At 43.0% G+C, this 20,169-nt stretch overlaps 1 protein-coding gene across 1 annotated transcript in view; it reads right to left on the bottom strand.

Annotated features, from left to right (window-relative positions):
* PXDC1 (PX domain containing 1) overlaps window positions 1–20,169 on the bottom strand; it is a 69,408-nt gene that overhangs the window by 26,748 nt on the left and 22,491 nt on the right. The window contains exons 2-3 of the mRNA XM_083188010.1: window positions 9,410–9,501; window positions 6,606–6,723 (exon numbers count right to left, since the gene is read on the bottom strand). Of these exons, the coding sequence (XP_083044136.1) occupies window positions 6,606–6,723; window positions 9,410–9,501 (210 nt within the window). The remainder of the gene's footprint in view (window positions 1–6,605; window positions 6,724–9,409; window positions 9,502–20,169) is intronic.

Here is a 20,169-nt window from a genome sequence, read left to right as displayed (position 1 = left end):
TCACCTGCAAATTCACATCCCATTAAATAGTCGACTTTAAAAAAAAAAAAATCCCCAATTTCGGAAAATGCAATAATGTGCGATTTCAGAACCTCACTAAAATGTGCATCCCATTAAATGTCACCCTTTGTTCTAAAATTCCGTGAATATGCTCTTACTATTACTGGAATGGACCTTGCATTCCTCGCTCTTATCTTACATCACAAGGAAGCACAAGACCTGCATATCAACATAGGAAAATAAAAAATTTCTATAGTAACAGTACAAATTTGCACATTTTACGCTAAGCAAAAGGACATATACTCAGCTCACCATTCGCACCACTATTTTTTAATTATTTAACAATGACAAAATATAACAATAACATATATTACATGTATATGTATACATGTAATATATTTTGTTAAGTCTTATTTGTTATGTCTTTTTTAAGATTACTATCATGAAAGTATTTTTACAGTACACACATATTATACCTGTAGGTGGCAATGTTATACAAGAGATGAAAAAATCCTGCAGCTAAACTGAAACATCAGCTTGTTTTATTTTCACTTTAACTTCCTATAACCGCAAAAACAGCAGCGGTTTAGCAATTTGCATATTTACTAAGGATTAATTTGCATTGAAGTCACGTCAAAATATATTCCATCTCTACCTCTCCTCTCTGCACAAGATCTGCATCTCTCATAACTCGCTCCCACTTACACTAGGATTTTTGTCAGGCAGCACCCACCCTATGGAATGCCCTTCATGCACATTAAGACTCTCCTGTAGCCTTCAAACTTTCAAGCGTTCCCTGAAAACTCAGCCTTCAGGCAAGCTTATCATATTCTGGAACCCCCAAATAACCTCTAGTAGAATTCATATGTAATTGCATCCCATCAGGCTGTGTTGTAATATGGTGGGACTGCCATGCAATAGATTAATATACTTATGTATCCCTCCTATTACCCTATAGATTGTAAGCTTGTGAGCAGGGACCTCTTACCTCTATTTAGGTTTGTTACTACCCAGTTTGTTTTATCACTGTTGTTTCCAATTGTAAAGCGCAATGGAATATGCTGCGCTATATAAGAAACTGTAAATAAATAAATAAATGTCAAATGTAATTTAGTTCTCTAAATTGCAGCAAATTGCCATTGGAAAAAAACTCACCTAATTTTCACGGAAGTCACATGTCAAAAGCAATTTAGTGCTCCATATCGCGGCAAATCACCAGCAGAAAAGACATCACCTAAATAATTTTGCTAAAAGTGGGAATTGCACTAAGAATTGTCTATGTCAAATCGCTCCACTTTATACCAAAATTGTACTTCAATGCACAAAATCAGTGCACTGTAGATTTTTTGAGCATCTTGACATGTGTGAGACTTTTTTTTGTTTTAGACCCACCCAAAGCCCCTCCAAAATTGCCCAAATATTGCACCACAGTGACCCACTTCCAAAAAGTAACAGGTGCAAAGCACTATAGTTAAGGCTAAACCAATTGCAATGCTTGGTTACCTGCAGAACTCACTTTAAACTCTTAACAATGGCTGCAGCACATTTTGGAGTCGCATGCATCCAGGCAGTGATTTCATGTGGCCTGTGTCAGCTGACTGATACTTATAGGGCATTAAAGTGTGACTTCTATAATGATTCCCATGCAAAAAGAGCATACAGATGGAGCCGCTCTCAGTGTTGCCACCAGACCGCCACCCACAGGTTTCTGGTGGTTGGCAATCTGGCGGACGGCGGTGGGACATGGACGCGCGAGCATCTCACATGCATGCGCGTCCATTGCCGAGAATGGGGCAGACAATCGTCTCGACGTGCACGTGCCCCCAGAATGGGTAAAACCATGTGCGCTGCAGGTAGGTCAGATGGAACATGTGCAGTTAGGTTTGGGTAGTTAATTTTGTTTCTGTGCAGGGTAAATACTGGCTGCTTTATTTTTACACTGTAATTTATATTTCAGTTTCAACACACCCCACCCAAATGTAACTCTCTCTGCACATGTTACATCTGCCCCACCTGCAGTGCGGCATGGTTTTGCCCATTTAGAGAACAAAATGCGATCAGGTCTGAATTAGGCCCTTGGTCACATTTGTAGCCCATTCTGTATCAGTAGCAGAATACAAGTAGCGGACTTGTTCCACGGCACATTTTACATTAACACTTATTAGCAAAGTGCATCTAACTCTGAGTCAGGCCCTAAACAAATAACAGATGCTACATAGTGATGCTCATGATCAAGCCATAACCTCTGCACAAAGCATCTGACAAACATGGAGAGACATTTCTTTCATACAGTGAAAACATCTGAAAAGTATAAGCAGTATCCAGTATTTGTCACTGCCTAAGCACCCTAGCACAATGGCTGGGTATATATTCAAATGCATGAGCAAAAAAATGTTATTATTATTATTTATTAAGTTTCTTATATAGCGCACACATATTCCGCAGCGCTTTACAGAGAATATTTGAACATTCACATCAGTCCTCCCCCAGTGGAGCTTACGATCTAAATTCCCTACCACATGTACACGCACACACAGACATTCTAGGGTTAATTTTGTTGGGAGCCAATTAGCCTACCAGTATATTTTTGGATTGTGGGAGGAAGTACAGGGAGAATATACAAACTCTGCACAGTAAGGGCCATGGTGAGAATCAAACCCATGACCTCAGTGCTGTGAGGCAGTAATGCAAACCATTACACCATCCGTACTGCCCCAAATGTAAATGCATATATATATATATATATATTAAATACGTCTATGGGTCTTTATATTTGTAGATCAGTGGCATCACAAGGCGCGGTGTGAGCTGCACCTGTGTGTCACCAACCGAGAGGTGACACCAAAGTGCTGTCTCCTGCTCAATGACAGGAGCCAAGTGCTGCATTGTAACATTATGTGCATCACCCAGCTCCTATCACCATGTAGTAGCCGGCACTGCAGACAAAGTATCTTGAGGGGCAGCCTGTATCTCCGGGTTCCCCAGCGTGATAGAAACAGGGGTTTGGAATGTTTAGCTTTGTACCCTCCCACTCCAATTTCTGTGAAGCCACACACCCTTTTAGTGACCACTGCACCAGGTGGGATTCAGTAGTGAATCCCGGCGGTCGGGATCCCGGCGTTCAGAATCCCGACGCCGGAATCCCTACAGCCGAAATGCCGACAAGGGGGGGACGTGGATCACCCCCCCTTGCGGGCTCGCTGCGCTCGCCACGCAGCGGGCCCGGTGCCTCGCTATGCTCGGCACACTAATTTATTCTCCCTCCAGGGGTGTCGTGGACACCCACGGAGGGAGAATATGTCGGTATTTCGACGGTCGGGATTCCGGCGTCGGGATTCTGAACGCCGGGATCCCGACCGCCGGGATATTAACTGCATCCCACCAGGTGTCTACTGGATGAGTGTCAACAGGATGAGTGTACACAGCATGAAGGTGAATGTTTTTAATAAGTTTGTATAATAAATGTGTATAATAAGTTTGTATAATAAATGTATTTAATAAGTTTGTATAATAAATGTGTATATTAAAACACATTTTAAACAGAATAATTAGGATTACCTTAGTGTACATCATACAACACACTATTTTCCTTCTTGTTGTATTTAATCGCTTATGCTTGAATATTATGAAGTAGCACTTCCATCGCTATCACAATATTGTAGAAAGATACAATTAAGGGATTAAGGGGCTAAAATGGTAAAACTGAGTCAAATGGATCTTTGCTGGTGGTTTTGGAGAGTCACCTGTCACCTATGTACAGACACCACAGCTATGTTTAAAATCAACACCAATAGTTAGTTTCTTTGACTTTGAAAACGCATACAAGTAACTAAAAGGAATTCATAAAGAAAAACAACCTAAGAGTAATGCACTTTTAGATAAAATAACTACTATTAACAGTCTCATAATTGCCTATTCACTTGAAAACCTGGGGAAGCTCCCAAATTTCAGGATCTCAAAAGAGTAGCCCAGATTCCAGGATTAAACCACATTTCACAGAGAAGTGGGTGAGCTAGGAAATTGGGGGGAAGCGAAGCAGGAAGCACTAACAATGAGATGTATTAACATCTTGTCTTCTGGAGTGGGGGGAGTGAAAACCAAGCCCTCTGAAGATCCCTGCCAAATCCCTAGTGCTGATGTGCTATATCACACCTCCTGCCTGGCTCCAGTGGGCATGCATGAGAACTTATGAGCATTACCAAGATCTCCCATGCACAGCATGGAGCACAGCAGCTGCTGTAGCCAGGAACAGTGCTGTGGTTGGGCAACAATCAGTGCCATTTGTCAGCAGATCAGTGAGCTAATTGGTAGCAGCACAGATAATGACAGGGGCGCATAGTACCCCTGGCTTTAGTTATACATAGTGGTGGCTCTTACCTCGACAGAGGAAAGGGGCTGCCAAGTTGCTGCCCCCCCCCCCTCTGGTGCCACTGCTGCTGGTCCCCGCCGTCACCTCCATCTTATTGTCCTGATAACCGTTGCGAGACTGGTGCATGCACAGTAGCCTCTTTGGTACTGCACATGCGCTGGCCCAAGGTGCTATGGGGCTACTTTGGGAGCAGACCCATTGAATTGTATTGACTTTACCGGGTTCGTCGCATTTGCAGTATCGTCCGTGGTACTGCGCATGCGCAGAACCCGTTTTTAGGGGCAGCCGCGCATAGAAAGGCATCCCGGAGGGATGAAACACCTCCCAATGGGACTGCCTTTGAGTGACTGACAGATCAGACTTCCAATAGGAAGTCACTGACAGTCACAGTGAAGCCAGCGCAGTCTCACAGACTATGGGCGGGATTCTCTAAAATCCGCAGCCCAGTATCGCCGGCATTCGCATTTCTAATGACCGCATATTCTCTAAAATATGCGGTCATTAACGCAAGGGACAGCTCTTGCGGTAAGAGCTGTCCCTTGCGATGCGGCGCCGTTGCTGGACTTCCGGGTCTATGACCCGGGAGTCCGTCTGCGCATGCGCAGACTGACGCGCCGGCCGCAGGGCATGCTGGGAGGGATCCGTGACGGATCCCTCACACACCGCTGTGGTAAGAAGCCCATAGGCTTCTGCAGGGAACCGCCAGCTTTTGCTGGCGATTCCCTCCGCAGCGGTGACACTGCGGAGGGACATTAGAGAATACAGAAATGCGGTAAAAACCCCGATAACGGGGTTTTTACCGCATTTCTGTAATAGAGAATCTCGCCCTGTATCTGGCTTCACTACAGTGGCAGAGTTAAAAACCATCACTGGTTACACAGCATCATACATACAAGGAAAGTGGTTTCTGTGGCCATCATTGCGGCTCCCAAAATCACATAAATGCATCTCCAACCTGAACCTTGCCTACTGCATCTCCATGGGGGCCTGGGCAAAAGGTTAGCAAGTATGAAAATAAAAGTTTAAGGCAGCAAAGACGATTATTTTCCCTAGCCCCACCAAACGTTCTGTTGTTTGGCCTATTACATGTATTCTGACCTACACATTTCACCTTGGCTGCTCTCTATCAATTCCCCCCCCCCCCCTTTTCAACAGGTTTAAGTATCCTGTTATAACAGAAAACACAATGCTAGATTATGTCCCCAATCACAAATTAACATACTGTGGAGTGACAAGTGATGGAAAGTTTGCTGTAAGGCAGCAATGTCTATGGACGCAGTGGAAAGCCCTCAAGCAGAAACATTAATATATATATGCATCTCTCAATATTTCCATCAGAAAAAAAAATCTGAAAAAGACAAGAACGAGCATTTACTGCAATGAGTAGTATTAAAAAAAAACATGACCAGAAGGAGCCTTTCCTGGCCTATAATTGCTGATTATCTAAGAAGAATTACTAGTATTGTCTTAGACACACCATGGAAACTTGCACTAAGCTCTATGGTAGTTGCACTTCCTGTGTTCTACTGTGGACGTCTATGTGTGTAGTTGAGCATGTGGCCCTGCATGAGATACTGGCTGTGTCTGAAGGGGGTCCCACTTTTGGAATGATCAATTTTGCTGATGGGAATTCCTCTGTTGCTGCTGATGGGAGTAAGGATAGGAGTAAGGATGCCAGGAGAACCCCTGCAATGTCACTTGTCACTTGTTGCTTACCAGCTGCTGCCTAGAACAGCAAACCAATGCCCGAATGCCAAACTCTTTGTGATGGTGCTGAAGGGAGGATGCCTGTGGAGCAGAATATGAGGAAGGGAGTGGTGAGTTCTTTCATTATCTGTCACTGACTCCAGCATTCCTCATGGTGCTCCTGGTTTTGTGTGGTGAGTATACAACCCGGCCTTTAGTAACGACTCTACAATACGCTGAAGCAGACATGATAGTAATATACTGTAAGATGCAGGTATTCTTAAAAGCACTATCAATGAACACAGATATAGGACCAATTATAGCATTTCTCAATATAGCAGCCTAAGATTTGCAGACAGGCATTGGCATCATTTTGGTCAGATAGCCCATACATTTAAAGCAGCAAGAAGTACAAGGCAATGCCAACCTGGGTTTGCCTGTAAAACAATTATTGCTTTGAATCTAGCAGCTATCTTACCAAAATTGTGTAGGGGCCCTCAGGCCGTTATATTTCAGCCCTGGATTTATATGCAGCTGGATTATTCCTTACCAGATATCTTTATTGGGCTTTGAAAACTTGGTTGAATCTTGTGAACGTTATCATTTTTTAACACCTGGTCCAGTGGGGATCTCTCAAAGAATGTGAGGACAACTTCTGATCTTGAATACTGAAAAATAATGAATGTAAAGAAATATAAGAACTCACAGAAGAAAAAAAACTATTTATTAGAAATATCAATTTTACATGGAACCAATACAATTTGCAACTGTTTCATGGCACATTACTGTACAACCAGGTGCAAGTTATTTATACTGTACTTATATTAAATGTAAGAATACATAGAATAGGGACAATGTCAGCATCTCAACTACAAGCTTGACAGCTTGAGACATGCCTGTTTACAAATATGATTACATTTATAATGCCTGTACAACTAAATGCTTTAAGTAGTGTTAGAACCATGTCTGGATACTGGAACCGACTTTGTGGTGATATATGGAGTAATTCAGGCCGGAACGCTGGGCTGCGAATTCGTAGCGAGCGTGTGCTATACCATCTTGCAATAAAATCCAGCGTCTTTTCTAAACGCAAGCCATTTGTAAGTTGATTGACAGGAAGCCAGAGTTTGGGGGTGGAAACCAGACGTTTTCTGAGTGTCAGGAAAAAAACAGGCATTTTCAGGGAGGGTGTGTGACATCAGCTCCGGCCCCGATCAGCCGATTTGTATCGCATTGGCCGAGTAGGTCCTGGGTTATGCACAGACTACACACACTGGGAAATCCATTTGAATTGAGCCATCAGTATTCAATTGCAGCCATTTTCACCTGTTTTTAAGCCCTTGTTTATTGATGCAGTTTCACTATTTGGGGGGTCTAAACTGCATCATTAAAAAGCGAAAACTAACTAAAAAAGTTATCGCAATTTCACTCAAACCACGTGGCTCGATTCAATTCCTATTTTTGGTCTCTGACAAATTTTCCACCTAGACACAAAATTAAGCACCAACCGTATACCTCTCAGTGCTAGCTACATCCCAGAGAACACAGTGGTGATGCTGAGGATAAATGACTGATGACTATGGTATCCATTCTAATGAACAAATGTATGGTATTATACTGTACCTAACATAAAATGAATACAATGGGAGTAGGCCAATAATATAATTTCCCTTGCTACATATAATTGAGGATGATTGCTGCCAGGTGTTGTAGTAGTAATAGAAGGAGCTGATTGCCTGCCTGTTTATCACTCTTCACTTTATCACTTTTTGAAGCTTGATATAAAAGGCCCTCAGAGATGTACGCTAATGCCACCGCATCTACGGATGTGTACTCGGATACTGGGGCACATGTATTAAGCCTTAACAAGAGATAAATGTAAGGGTGATAAAGAGAGATAAACGTCCAGCCAATCACCTCCTAACTGCCATGTTACAGGCTGTGCTTGAAAAAAGTCAGTAAGGAGCTGATTGGCTGGACGTTTATCTCTCCTTATCACACTTGCATTTATCTCTTGTTAAGGCTTAATACATCTGCCCCTCAGTTTGAAATATGCAAATACTGCAGCTGCATGGGTGTGTATTGAGACACCCACCAGCGACATGCAGTTAAGTCAATGGCTGGGCATACACTGGCTATTATGAGTGCCGCCTTATGTGGGCACTATATACAAAGTGGAGCACTGCAACTTTAGTGAGCTTTGACTATAAAAATGTGTAGAATAATGCAAAGATGATATGTATAAGTAAAAAATATCTTATTTGCATTTTTCTAATATTTTTAGATTCAAAACTGGAGTATAGTAGAGTATGCCCTATACTGACCACACGTCACTGAGCTGTGTACAATGACGCACCGAATACGTTTTCTGTCACTATGTGTAACCAGCCAGCTCGCTGCAGAAAATATATGCTATTCAGATTAATAATACAAAAGCCCCAAATTACCGTATCTTATTTATTTTTTTTGTCACTTTTTGAAAAAAATCCAAAGCGGAAGAAATCCAATACAGATGAAATCCAAAACCCAAACAAGACAACTATTTATAACCAAAACCAGCAAAAATAATTCGGTGCACACCTATGTAATAAACAATATGCAGCACCTAAAATAACTGTAGCACTTATATTTAGCTCTGTTAAGCGTGTTGTCTGCTGTTTCTTTTACAGAGAGTGGGCATCTGCAAACAGGTTCTTAAGAGGATTAGTCTTCACTATCTTGCCTCAACATTAGATGCCAGATAATGCCAGTCTCCTAAAATACATAAATCCTCTATTCAGATTGCAGATCTGTGAATTCCTATACATTGGTGCACTACCATTACACTCAAATAATGCATAACTGACGTGAAATGCTTTGCCATTTTTACTGTTTTGTCCTAAAACAGTACCGCTAGACTTATGTCTGATGGAACACATAACTAATGAAACTACTTTTTAACACTGCAGTAGAAAGTATGGGTAAGACTTAACAATGGATATATCACTTTTCTTAATATAAAATAAATGATATTTTAGTGTTAATTATATTTTATAAAATAAAATGGATTCAAATGTTATTATATTTACACAACATGTGAATGGAGCCAGTCCCTGCAATGTGCTCAGTGTGCTGCTGGTGCTCCTGCTGGTTACCATTCACGGGAGAGAAAACCTTTCACAATGCGAAGTGAAGCCTATGGGCTACTGCCATTCAGGAAGCTGGTAAATCTGGCACGATTAAGATGATACAAATTTATGGTAAACCCCAGAAAATGTTTCAGGGATTAAGCCGCAAATATTCAATGATAAATGGGCCCCTTAATATTTGTATGTAAAATATGTATTACACAGTTGTTATATTGGGCGTACATACTTTACAAGGCATGTTTATGACAGTCTTCAGGAGTTTTTCCACCTCATTAAGTCTTGCTTCTATTTCATGAGAATCTTTGATTGTGATTAGTCCTAAAACAAAGAACAAAAACAGGAATTAGGTATGGGTACAAGTGAGCTGGTGTAGCTTTTAACTATAGTAATCGCAAAGCAATAATTGTATAGGTATTATGTATAATGTGTTGGCAAATAAAGGTGTCCATACAAGGTACAGTAATACCCCCAGGGCCGGCTCTACCACTAGGCAGCTTTAGGCAACTGCCTAGGGCGCCGGGATCTGGGGGGCGCCACCAAGTCTGCAAATCGAAAAATCAAGGATGTCTATGAGGATCCTTGTTGTACTTAATGCAGGTGGCGGCTGTGGAACTTCTAAGAACTCACCTCCATACTTTCCCTTGAGTCATACTTCCTACATTGCTGCCCCCTCCTCCAGGGTGCAGAGGAAAAGCAGGGGACTTGGCCACCTTCTGGGGGGGGGGGGGTCATGGGGATTGGATGTCCACATGAGCTAAAAATAAATGGGGGGGGGGGGGGGTTTGGGGGGGGGGGGGGGGGGGAGGAGATTGAAGTTTTGCCTAGGGTGCTGAGAAGCCTTGCACCGGCCCTGAATACCCCTTTCACACTGCAGCTCTTAACCGGTATATTGCTGTTTTTTTTACCTTTTAAACAGGATAGAGCTGCAGTGTGAAAGCTCCAGTCTGCATTTACCGGTTACAAATAACTGTTTTGCAAACGGGTAAAAAGCAGAGTCCTACACGGTTTAGAGACGTTTTTTATGCAGTGTGAATGGCTCTGTATGATATATAGGACTCAGGCAACAGTTAGCACTGAGTTGGTTATCAGCGCAGTGAATATTTAATGATCGGGAGCCGCTCATTACATATGTGCACGCCCGCTGCCTACCGCGCCTACCGCGCTGCCGCAGGCAGGTACCAGGGGAGGGTGGGGGTGTTACTAGGTGCTGGCTGTGTGTGTGTGGGGGGATCTGCTGTTTTACCAACACCTGTGGCTGCCGCCCCTGGGTCACCCCCTGAACCCGCTCTGCCTACTGCCGGCATTGCAGCTCTAATGCCCGGCAGTGGGGTCCCTTTGCTTTGGTGAATGAGTGGTATATTACTGGTTAATTACCGTGTACCTTTCACAACGGGTTCAATGTGAAAGGTACAAAAACGGTAATTAACCAGTAATATACCGTTTACAACATGCAGTGTGAATGGGGTTAAACTTGCTCTGACCCGGTTAAAGAAACGTTTAGAAAAACTGGGTCAAAGCAGGTTTAGCAGTGTGAAAGCAGCATTATTGTATTCAATATTGTATACAATATTGCATTTCATCGCATAGGTTTTGCAATGCAATGAGATGAGATGAGATCTAGTAAAAAAAAGTATGTGCAACATGTACTTTTTGAGCTGTGCGATGAGTGACAGGAGCGCGCATCTCATCGCACCCAACAACTGTACCTTTAGTTATTTAAAATGTGATTCACAGAGAAAATACAGGAATAGATGCATTAACCTGAAAGTTGCAGCCAGATGAAGGATTTTGGCAATTTACCTATTAGATTTAACTCTGTAGTAATTTAAAAGGCAAAACCAATCTGGTTAACATATTCATGCTTTTAATCTAGCATTAAAACTACCAAAATCCAGGCAGCTAACTGCAACTCGCAGAGTATTATATTTATTAAGTGCCTAGCTGAACACAATAAAGATCCTTTGATATACTGTAGCATTTGGATACAGGTCCGTCCCGGGAGCGACCCGGCATTTGGGAAGTTCAGCTTCCCACAGCTTCCCGTCAGGCGGGGGCGGGGCAGAGCACTGGACCATCATCAAGGGCAGGGGAGGAGGCAGCTCGTGGAGCAGATGCTGTCTCCAAGTGCTGCCTCCTCCACGGGACCGAGGCAACTTGACACAGGTTACCCGTTCACACTGCACAGCAGTGTCCGACCCTGGATTAACACTTCTTTCAGACCGCATAGAGACTCGGGTAGACCTGGCAACAACCCAGGATTGACCCTGGTTATTTTTGCGATGTGAAGAGACATAGAGGTGTCTCAGATCTGCGAGCAATGAAGAAAAGCGATGAATTTGATGGTCGCCGACCATCAAATGATTTCTCCCCCGCACCCAAGGCTACAAATGGATGATTATGCAAATCAACCATTTGCATGCCTGCGGGGTTCGTGGGGGGTGGGGCAGGGGGACTCGCAGGCTGCGAAATTGCAGCCTTGCGAGTCAACCAAAAAAAGGACCATAGCTTGTAGGTGCTCCTTTAGAATTGGGATTCCGTAATGGTCTTGTAGAATGAATAATTGCACCTTACTGAGCTGCCTTAAATCTAATACAGTTTAACCTAATTGAAACCATATGCTGTGGACAGGAGCATTTGACAATCTCTCCACTAATTAAACTATAAACGACTTAAGCTTAAGAATTTACTAATCCTTAGTGTGTTAGTACGACACATACTATCACACATGTATCGTGATTACATGATACTATAGCAGCTAAACCAACTCTTTAATATTACAATATTGATTCATTCCCTTAATACATTAGTAACATTTTTATTTTTAGCTGTGTACAATTGTTTTTCTCTCTACAAAAGATGTCCAAGTCGACAATGTCTAGATCACAACAGTGACAAAATGTTGACACAACAAAAGATCGATACGGAAAAGGTCGACACATAAAAAGATTAACATGAGTTTTTCACTTTTTTTGCTGTCAATGTCGACACCTAAGCATGTGGACCCCCAAGATCAACACCAAAATCGACATAAACAAGGTCGACAGTGACAAAATGTCAACACAACAAAAGATCGATATGGAAAAGTTTGACACATAAAAAGATTAACATGAGTTTTTTCACTTTTCTGGGTGTCAATGTTGACAACTAAGCACGTAGACCTTCAATTCGTTTACAACGTCGCCGTGCATATCTTTGCTGCACTCAGCAGACTTTCCTGTTCGTGGTCCATGTAAATAGTCAAGTATGATAAAGTTAAAATAATTAAGAAAAAAATCCACAAATACCCATGTCAACCATAGGCATGTTGAGCTTTTGCTTGTGTCAACCTTTTCACCATGTTGACCACATGCATGTCGGCGTACTGACTTCAACCCAGGCATGGTTGACCAACCATCCGAAACCCATACATTTCATTCTGGCCACTTTATGGGCTGTACGAGGGAAAAGAGTACACAGCTAGCCCAGATTTCAATTGTATCTGCTCAAAACTAGTAAATAGTATATAACAGTTATACCCCTTTCAGACCGCACCTAATTACCGGGTTTATGCAGGTTTGTTCCCGGTACGACCCGGTAATAAGTGTGATCTGAAAGGGTTTACCAGAAAACCGGCATTCACCCAGCATTACGGACCAGTAAAAAAAAGCAGGTTTCTTACTGGTTCTTTGCCGGGTTGCTGTGCAGTGTGAATGGGTTAATCAGATCAAGCGACCCAGTTCCTGTTCGCACTGATGGAGGAGGCAGTGCTAGGAGCAGCGCCAGCTCCAAGTGCTGCCTCCTCCACCGCCCTGGATGATGATCCGCCACTCCGCCTGGCCCTGCATTACATCAACGACCCGGCGATATTGCCGGTTCGCTGAAGGGGCCACAAAGAGCAAAATGCAGGGTCGCATTTTGCAATGTGAAAGCAGTATTACTTGATTGTTAAACATCTGACATGTGTGCTTCTATATCATAAGCAGCCAAATACATCCTCACTGACACCAGTGGCGTAACAATAGCCCTGCAGACCCCGCAGTGGTGGGGAGGCGCTGAGAAAGTGTGGTCACCAGGGGTCTGCGGAGCTATGGTTACGCCGCTGCAGCGTCTGTTGCCAGGACTCACTGTTAGTGGCGGCTGTGTGGTCCAGGCTCTCCGTCTCCTCCTTGCTCCTGCTGTAGTGCTACTGAAAACTGACCCTCCACAAAATGGCTGCCCCCATACAGAAGACAGTCTTTCAGGATTCTTAAAAATGGTCTGCTATTAGGGGCAGCCATTTTGGGAGGGTCAGTTTTCATTAAGAGAAGTTCGAGGAGCGCCGGACCGTGGCACAGACCAGCCAAGAATACTGCACATAATAAAATATTTACAGTAAAAATTTATATTTTATTGTATGATATGTGACTATGGGGGAAGATGTGTCAAAGCGTGGTTAGGGATATGTACCAATCATCTCCCTGTCATTCCTCAAACACAGGACCTGATTCAAAGGTGGGCGCAGTGCACATAACTGCTAAGTCTTTACACATCGCGTAGGACTTGACGTCAGACACTTTCGATTTGGATGCTTTTTATGCACTCTATTGCCACAATCACATGAAAAGAGGTCAAATCGAATGTGAATCACCTTGGGTATGGGCAACTTTAAACTGTTTGTCTGCTCTTATGGAATGGCAATTAAGTAGATTGATCCAGCATGCTGGATATTAATCGCTGGGTGATAGCAATGTGCGTGGCCGCTCCTCGCTATTGTTATGGCCCCTACACACAAAGCAATGTAGGGGCATTTTCTGAGTAATCTAGTGACATCGCTTAGAGCACGGGTGTCAAAAACAAGGCCCGCGGGCCAAATCCGGCCCGCCAGACCTCGTCATGTGGCCCGCGCGAGGAGATAGCACGCAGGGCAGTGTGTCCCAGCTCATGCATAGGCCACCTCCTCTCACCCACCCCACCGCGGCCGCCTTACCTGTTCCTCCACTGTCGGCGGCCATGTTCCTGTAGGCACATATGTATGCGGCTACAGAAACATGGCCGCCGGCCTCCACGGCTACGTGGAGGAGGGCCCAGCCGCCTGTTCCTTCTGATGCCCGGCAGTGACGGACACTGGGTGGGGATGTCATGACGATGACGCCGCCCGCCCATGCGTCTGTAGACAAGTAGGAGCAGGCATGGAAGCTGAACCGGGAGTCGGGGACAGTGTGGCCGCAGCAAGCAGTGAAGAAAAGCTGGAAGCCGCAGCAGCTGCAGGACAGACGGAGAAACAGTAAGTGAGGATGAGGATCACACTCACAATAAAAAAAATATATATATCTGCTGTTTCCTGAGGTGTCCCCGTGTATAAGAATAATAATGCCATGACACCACAGGCTGCTCCTCCTGTATAATCATTTATGTATCATGGCATTACTTTTATTATATTATACAGGGGGAGCAGTCTGTGGTGTCATGGCATTAATATTATTATACAGGGGGAGCAGCCTGTGGTGTCATGGCATTCATTTTATATTATACAGGGGGAGCAGCCTGTGGTGTCATGGCATTATAATTATACAGGGGGACCTACAGATACAACCGGCCCTTTGAGGGTGACCAAACTGCTGATGCGGCCCCCGATGAATTTGAGTTTGACACCCCTGGCTTAGAGAATATCCCATAATCGCCCCATTTGTAGGCCCCATTACAGTGCAATTTAGATTTCAGTTTGAACACACCCTGCCCAAATCTAACTCTGTCTGCACATGTTACATCTGCCCCACCTGCAGTGCAGCATGGGTTTGTCCATCTGAAAAAATATCAGCCTTGCTAAAAGGTCTGAAACAGACCACTTGATTTCTAAAATGATAGCCCAGTCCGGGATTAGTGGCAGTGTGTAATTATATATTTGCATGTTGCATATTATCCTATTATATTTAATATAATGTATTATGTATGTGAAATCACATATTGATTCTAAGAAAACATAGACTGTGCACTTCCGCTGAATTTCACGTTAAGTATTGCGGTACAAAACCCTCAGAAACATTAACATTAATACCTGGAGTAGACTAAAATTAGTGACATTTTACCAATGAAGAATAATTTATGCAAAAATATATGCAACATTTTATAACTAGATTTCCTATGAAAACTTCCAACGACCCTTTTGTTCATAAGTAGATTAGCGTGCTTTAATTATTCATTAGCTTTGAGGACAGACATAAAGGAGGTTCAATTATCATACATTTGGCAATAGCGGAAAAACTCCAGCTTATTAAATCATGCATGGGCTTGCTGAAAGGAATACAAAAGACAACTTCATTGATGCTAAGTATAGCATCTTTGCTATTCTGCTAATTCCCAGAATGAAAGTGTAAGATGAATAAACTAATCATTATTTACTGAGTGATTCTTATTAACATTTCAATGCAAAAAGTCCTATTCTCTTTCTCAAGCACATTTAGGCAGTTCTGAATTTTGCATTCAAAGTCAATAAACATTTTCCAAGCAGATATGTAAGCATCCAGTATTGGAATGGAATGTTCAGTTTAAGGTCAGGTTCAAGAACTGGTAAAGAGAACGAGGATCCTGATTGCGCATTGTGGCCAATAGACCAGGCTGCATGTATAAGGTTTCTTTTATACAAAGTGTTTGACGTCTCAATTCTTCTAGTCTGACCGATGAATCAGTTATTAAAAATAATTCTTTGTGTTCTATATTCATTTCTCCATTATTAGTTGTTTTTGCATGACATTTTATATATAACTTTAAAGTCATTAAGTATTCTGTTTTTATTTGAAAACTTTTTCAATTTGAATATGAAAATGATCTATATTAACATTTCTGCTTTACAGATAGTTATTTTTCTAAAATGCAATGAAACGTTTGCTTTTTTTACAGACTTGTCTATATGATCTCATCTGACAGGCAGAAAATGACATGGAAAAAAAACTTCAGTCTAATGGGCCCTACACACATGCCGATGAGTGTAGGGCGACCTAGCTGTGCTACGTCGGGCCGTTCTGCTCAGCACACAGAGCTGACAGCCCACACACAGAGCGAGCTGTCAGCTCTGTGTGCTAAGCGAGCAGACATCGCCAGTGTTCTCCGGTGGGAGAACCCTGCCGATGCCGAGATTGATGGACACTGTCCATCAACCTTGGCCAGCGATAAAGAAGCACGGGGACGCGCACTGCTGCCGATATAGCCCCCACACATACACCGATGTGAGGGCATTTTCTAAGCGACTTTGCCAAACTAAGCAAAATCGCTTAGAAAATGCCTTAATATCGGCATGTGTGTAGGCCGTATAAGGAAAGCTTTTCTTTCTCAGACGTATGCGATAAACAACATGATTTTCTTAAGCCCCGTACACACGGGGAGATATGCACTGAGCGATTATCCCTCAGCGAACATATTGACCAGTGTCCTCTTCTCATCAGCGACCAGCGACCAGCCAGGGGAAGCCACTGATCACAGGAGCAGCAATTACTTCAGGGCTGGTCGCAGGAGCACACTCCCGGCGACTGTCGCCCCGTACACACGGGTATGTTGGTCGCTCAACGACCATATCCCCAGCGATTCATAATGAAATACCCCCTGTGAACGGGGCTTTATACTGCACATAATAAAATATTTACAGTAAAAATTTATATTTTATTGTATGATATGTGACTATGGGGGGAGATGTGTCAAAGCGTGGATAGGGATATGTACCAATCATCTCCCTGTCATTCCTCAAACACAGGACCTGATTCAGAGGTGGGCGCAGTGCACATAACTGCCAAGTCTTTCTTTGCAACAGTAATGTAAAAATATACTAATGGAGCAGGAGGCGTCTATGGGAAAAAGACGTCTGCTTCAGCATCGGATTGATGCACCCTAAAGGACCCCATACATCAGAACAACATCGAACCCGAATGCACAATCGTGCGACAGGTCATGTGCACATCGTGTTCACTGTGCGCACGATCTGCAGCCCCACGGGTCCTAAGGTTAGCACTCAGATCATATACGTTGCACATATGATTAATCGGCTTTCATTACAGGCTTAAGCAGATCGTATGTGCCTTTTAAGCACATATGATAGCTCGTTCGACCGCTCCACAACATGCATTTGACCAGGTCCTATGCAGGTCAAGGAAGAAAAAGGGGATTTGAAATGATGGCACCGGATATCCGGAAACGGATCTCTCTAGTAAGTTATGTATTTTGCTTAAATTTTATGCTTTGTACTGCTCGTTTTTTTAATTAGGACACCCAAGGGGGTGTGGTTTTGTCTCCTATTCTGACTCATCTAATAAGAAATGTATAATAGTTTAACACACGAATGTCCTAATCAATGTGCAACAGGTGTAAACTGATTTTCCCTCCCATTGAGGGTATATAAACCCCATCAGTGAACATCACAGGTATCACCTTGATAAAGCTCATAGCGAAACGCGTTGGTGAAGGGGAGCAGGGACACCCCTATCTACAGACACCCCTTTCATCTTCATCCTGAAACCGGACCAACCTCCTGAACTGTCTCCTTCCTTGAATCAAGCGGCAATACCATCAGGCCCACCAGGTTGAGCACCACCTACCATCAGGAGCTCCCTGGTCAGGAGATCAACATCACTCACATCAAGGAAATCAAGTGGCAACAACATCGAGCCCAACGGGTAGAGCACCCCCCAACATCGGGAGCTCCCTGGTTTGGAGACCAACAGTTCTTCCTTATTCCCATTGCAATTGGCATTCAATAAGATAATTACCTGGAGGTATTATAGGAACGGACACAGGACATTACCACCATTGGACTGTGGGTGAATATCCCTGCTCTTATTATTTTACTTGTGATACCCCCCAATCTTTTTATTGCATTTTTATCGTAAAAAATTTCTTTTTCATATTTACATGTACCCATTTTCAAAATAAATGTTTTAAGTACACCTGTTGCACACCTCTTTTAGCGAGCGCGGTCTCAAATCCCCTTTTTCTTCCACGTATTTCTTTTGGGCTAGACTTCCCAATTCCAGAGACCGCAGCTCCAGCAAAACAACTCTACTCAGGCGCCCTTTGGGCCACTTTTGTGACCAACAACCTTTTTTCTGCCTATGCAGGTCAAGCTCAAGACATAGTATTTACAAAACCATTGTCCATTTGACCCCCAACCCCAAGGTTACTCAGATTGGTCTTTGCATCTCCACAGCTGAGCCCAGCATTGGAAGACGCAGACCCTGGTCATGGAACTAAAAGAAAAATGGGAGCAATGCACCTGTTTTTTCAGGAACACTTCACACAATCCTCGCCCCAACTGCTTACTTGTTTTGAGATTTTGCTTGCAATGTATACATGTATAACATAAGTAACACCAGTGTACGTTTATCTTTTATCCATTTGAATAGAAAATAGATTATTTTTTCTGGAATAAGTGGTGTTAAAAAAAAAAGTGGTAAAGTGGTGACCTGGCCAAACACAGTCTGGAATGGAAGTGTCAACTACGTATGTATGAAAATTCTACAATTGAACCAACAATCGTGAAAAGGATTATACCGTCTTTTAAAAATCAAGTCATCTGCTTCTATTTTTAACTGAAATCATTACTAAAGCCACATACACATTAGATTATCCCCACTGATGCTGATATTGGTGGTGGTGTGGACTCAGCAGGGGGCCGGCATCGATGCCGACGGGGAGAGAGCATAGGCAGAGGGGGGTCGGGGGGAGAGAGGGTAATGCTGCAACATAGCCATCCTTACCAAGAACCTCCCTCATCTGTACAAGGAGGGAGGGGCTTGTTAACGATGTGCGCGCATTGTACACATTGTACACACTATATGAGATTGTAAAAGATATCGCTCAGAAGAGCCCTTCTGAGCGATAACTTTTACTATCTCATCTCATGTATATGGGGCTTAAGGAAGAAAATATAATTGTCAAAATCAGGTTAAGGCGACTTACAATTTTTCAACTGAGAATTCAATAGCAATAATAATTTTACAAATGACGACCAACAAGAATTTATCCTTTACATACAGTAGACTTGAGATTATTCCTGAAAAGTGGTCTCAAATTGACTTTTTAACTCAAATACAGTAAGAGCCATTGTCATTACATTCTCACATACAAATAACAGAAAAAATAGTGTCCAGTAAAAAGACTTCAAGGGAGAAATGTAAAAATTTCCTTGACATTTGACTAATGTACTTAAAAAATATTTGAAGTAATTGAACATAAACCTACTGTCCTGTCCACTAAAATGCTCTTCTAAAAATCTAGGATTAGTTCCTATTAAGGGGTCATTTTTGGCAAAGCATTGCGTGGACAGAAGGACCTCGAGGAGTTCAACCTCAACTTGAAAGAATTATATTGTTGCTTTAGGTACAGATGTCTCATCGATGATGGTGAAAGTAGGAAGGCATGTGCCCTGTTAGCAGCAGCTTCACTGGCTCCACCAGTGAAGTCTGGTATGGATTGTACCGTACCATACTAATAACACAGGGACACTGCTGTACCTTTGAAATTGAAGGTACAGCAGTAGAATCCCACTTCTACAATGCTTAATATCAAGAAATAAATAAAAATTCTATCGGAAAGCATTTGGAGAAATTCAAAATGAACAAAGTAAATCTGGGAAAACCACCTAAACATATCAGATGGAAATAGGGGGTCTATTTACTAATGTCCTAATTCATGAATGTAAGCACATGTAATCACAAGTGTGATTTTCTAGGCCTGGGGTCCTCAAACTATTTTACTCTAGGACCCCAACAGTCAATAAAAATAATGACAGGACCCCAGCAGGTTACTGCAGAAGGTCATCACATCACCTGTGTAGTCAGCAGACAGCACATACATGGCAGCATTGTGGAGGCACAACATGATGGGAGGAGTCTAATATAACAGACAATGCAACCGATTTTTCAGTTTCCTTCAATCACTGACTGAGATTAGAAAAGTCATCAGCCTGATGGTCAGCAACATGGAGTTGCGACCCCATGCTGAGAAGGTCGGGACCCACTTTGGGGTCAGGACCCACAGTTTGAG

Source organism: Crinia signifera, chromosome 5 (assembly GCF_055691185.1).
Source record: "Crinia signifera chromosome 5, ASM5569118v1, whole genome shotgun sequence".
NCBI classification, from domain to species: Eukaryota; Metazoa; Chordata; class Amphibia; order Anura; family Myobatrachidae; genus Crinia; species Crinia signifera.
Note: the sequence above shows the minus strand (reverse complement) of the source record. Positions and strands in the feature narration are given on the sequence as shown.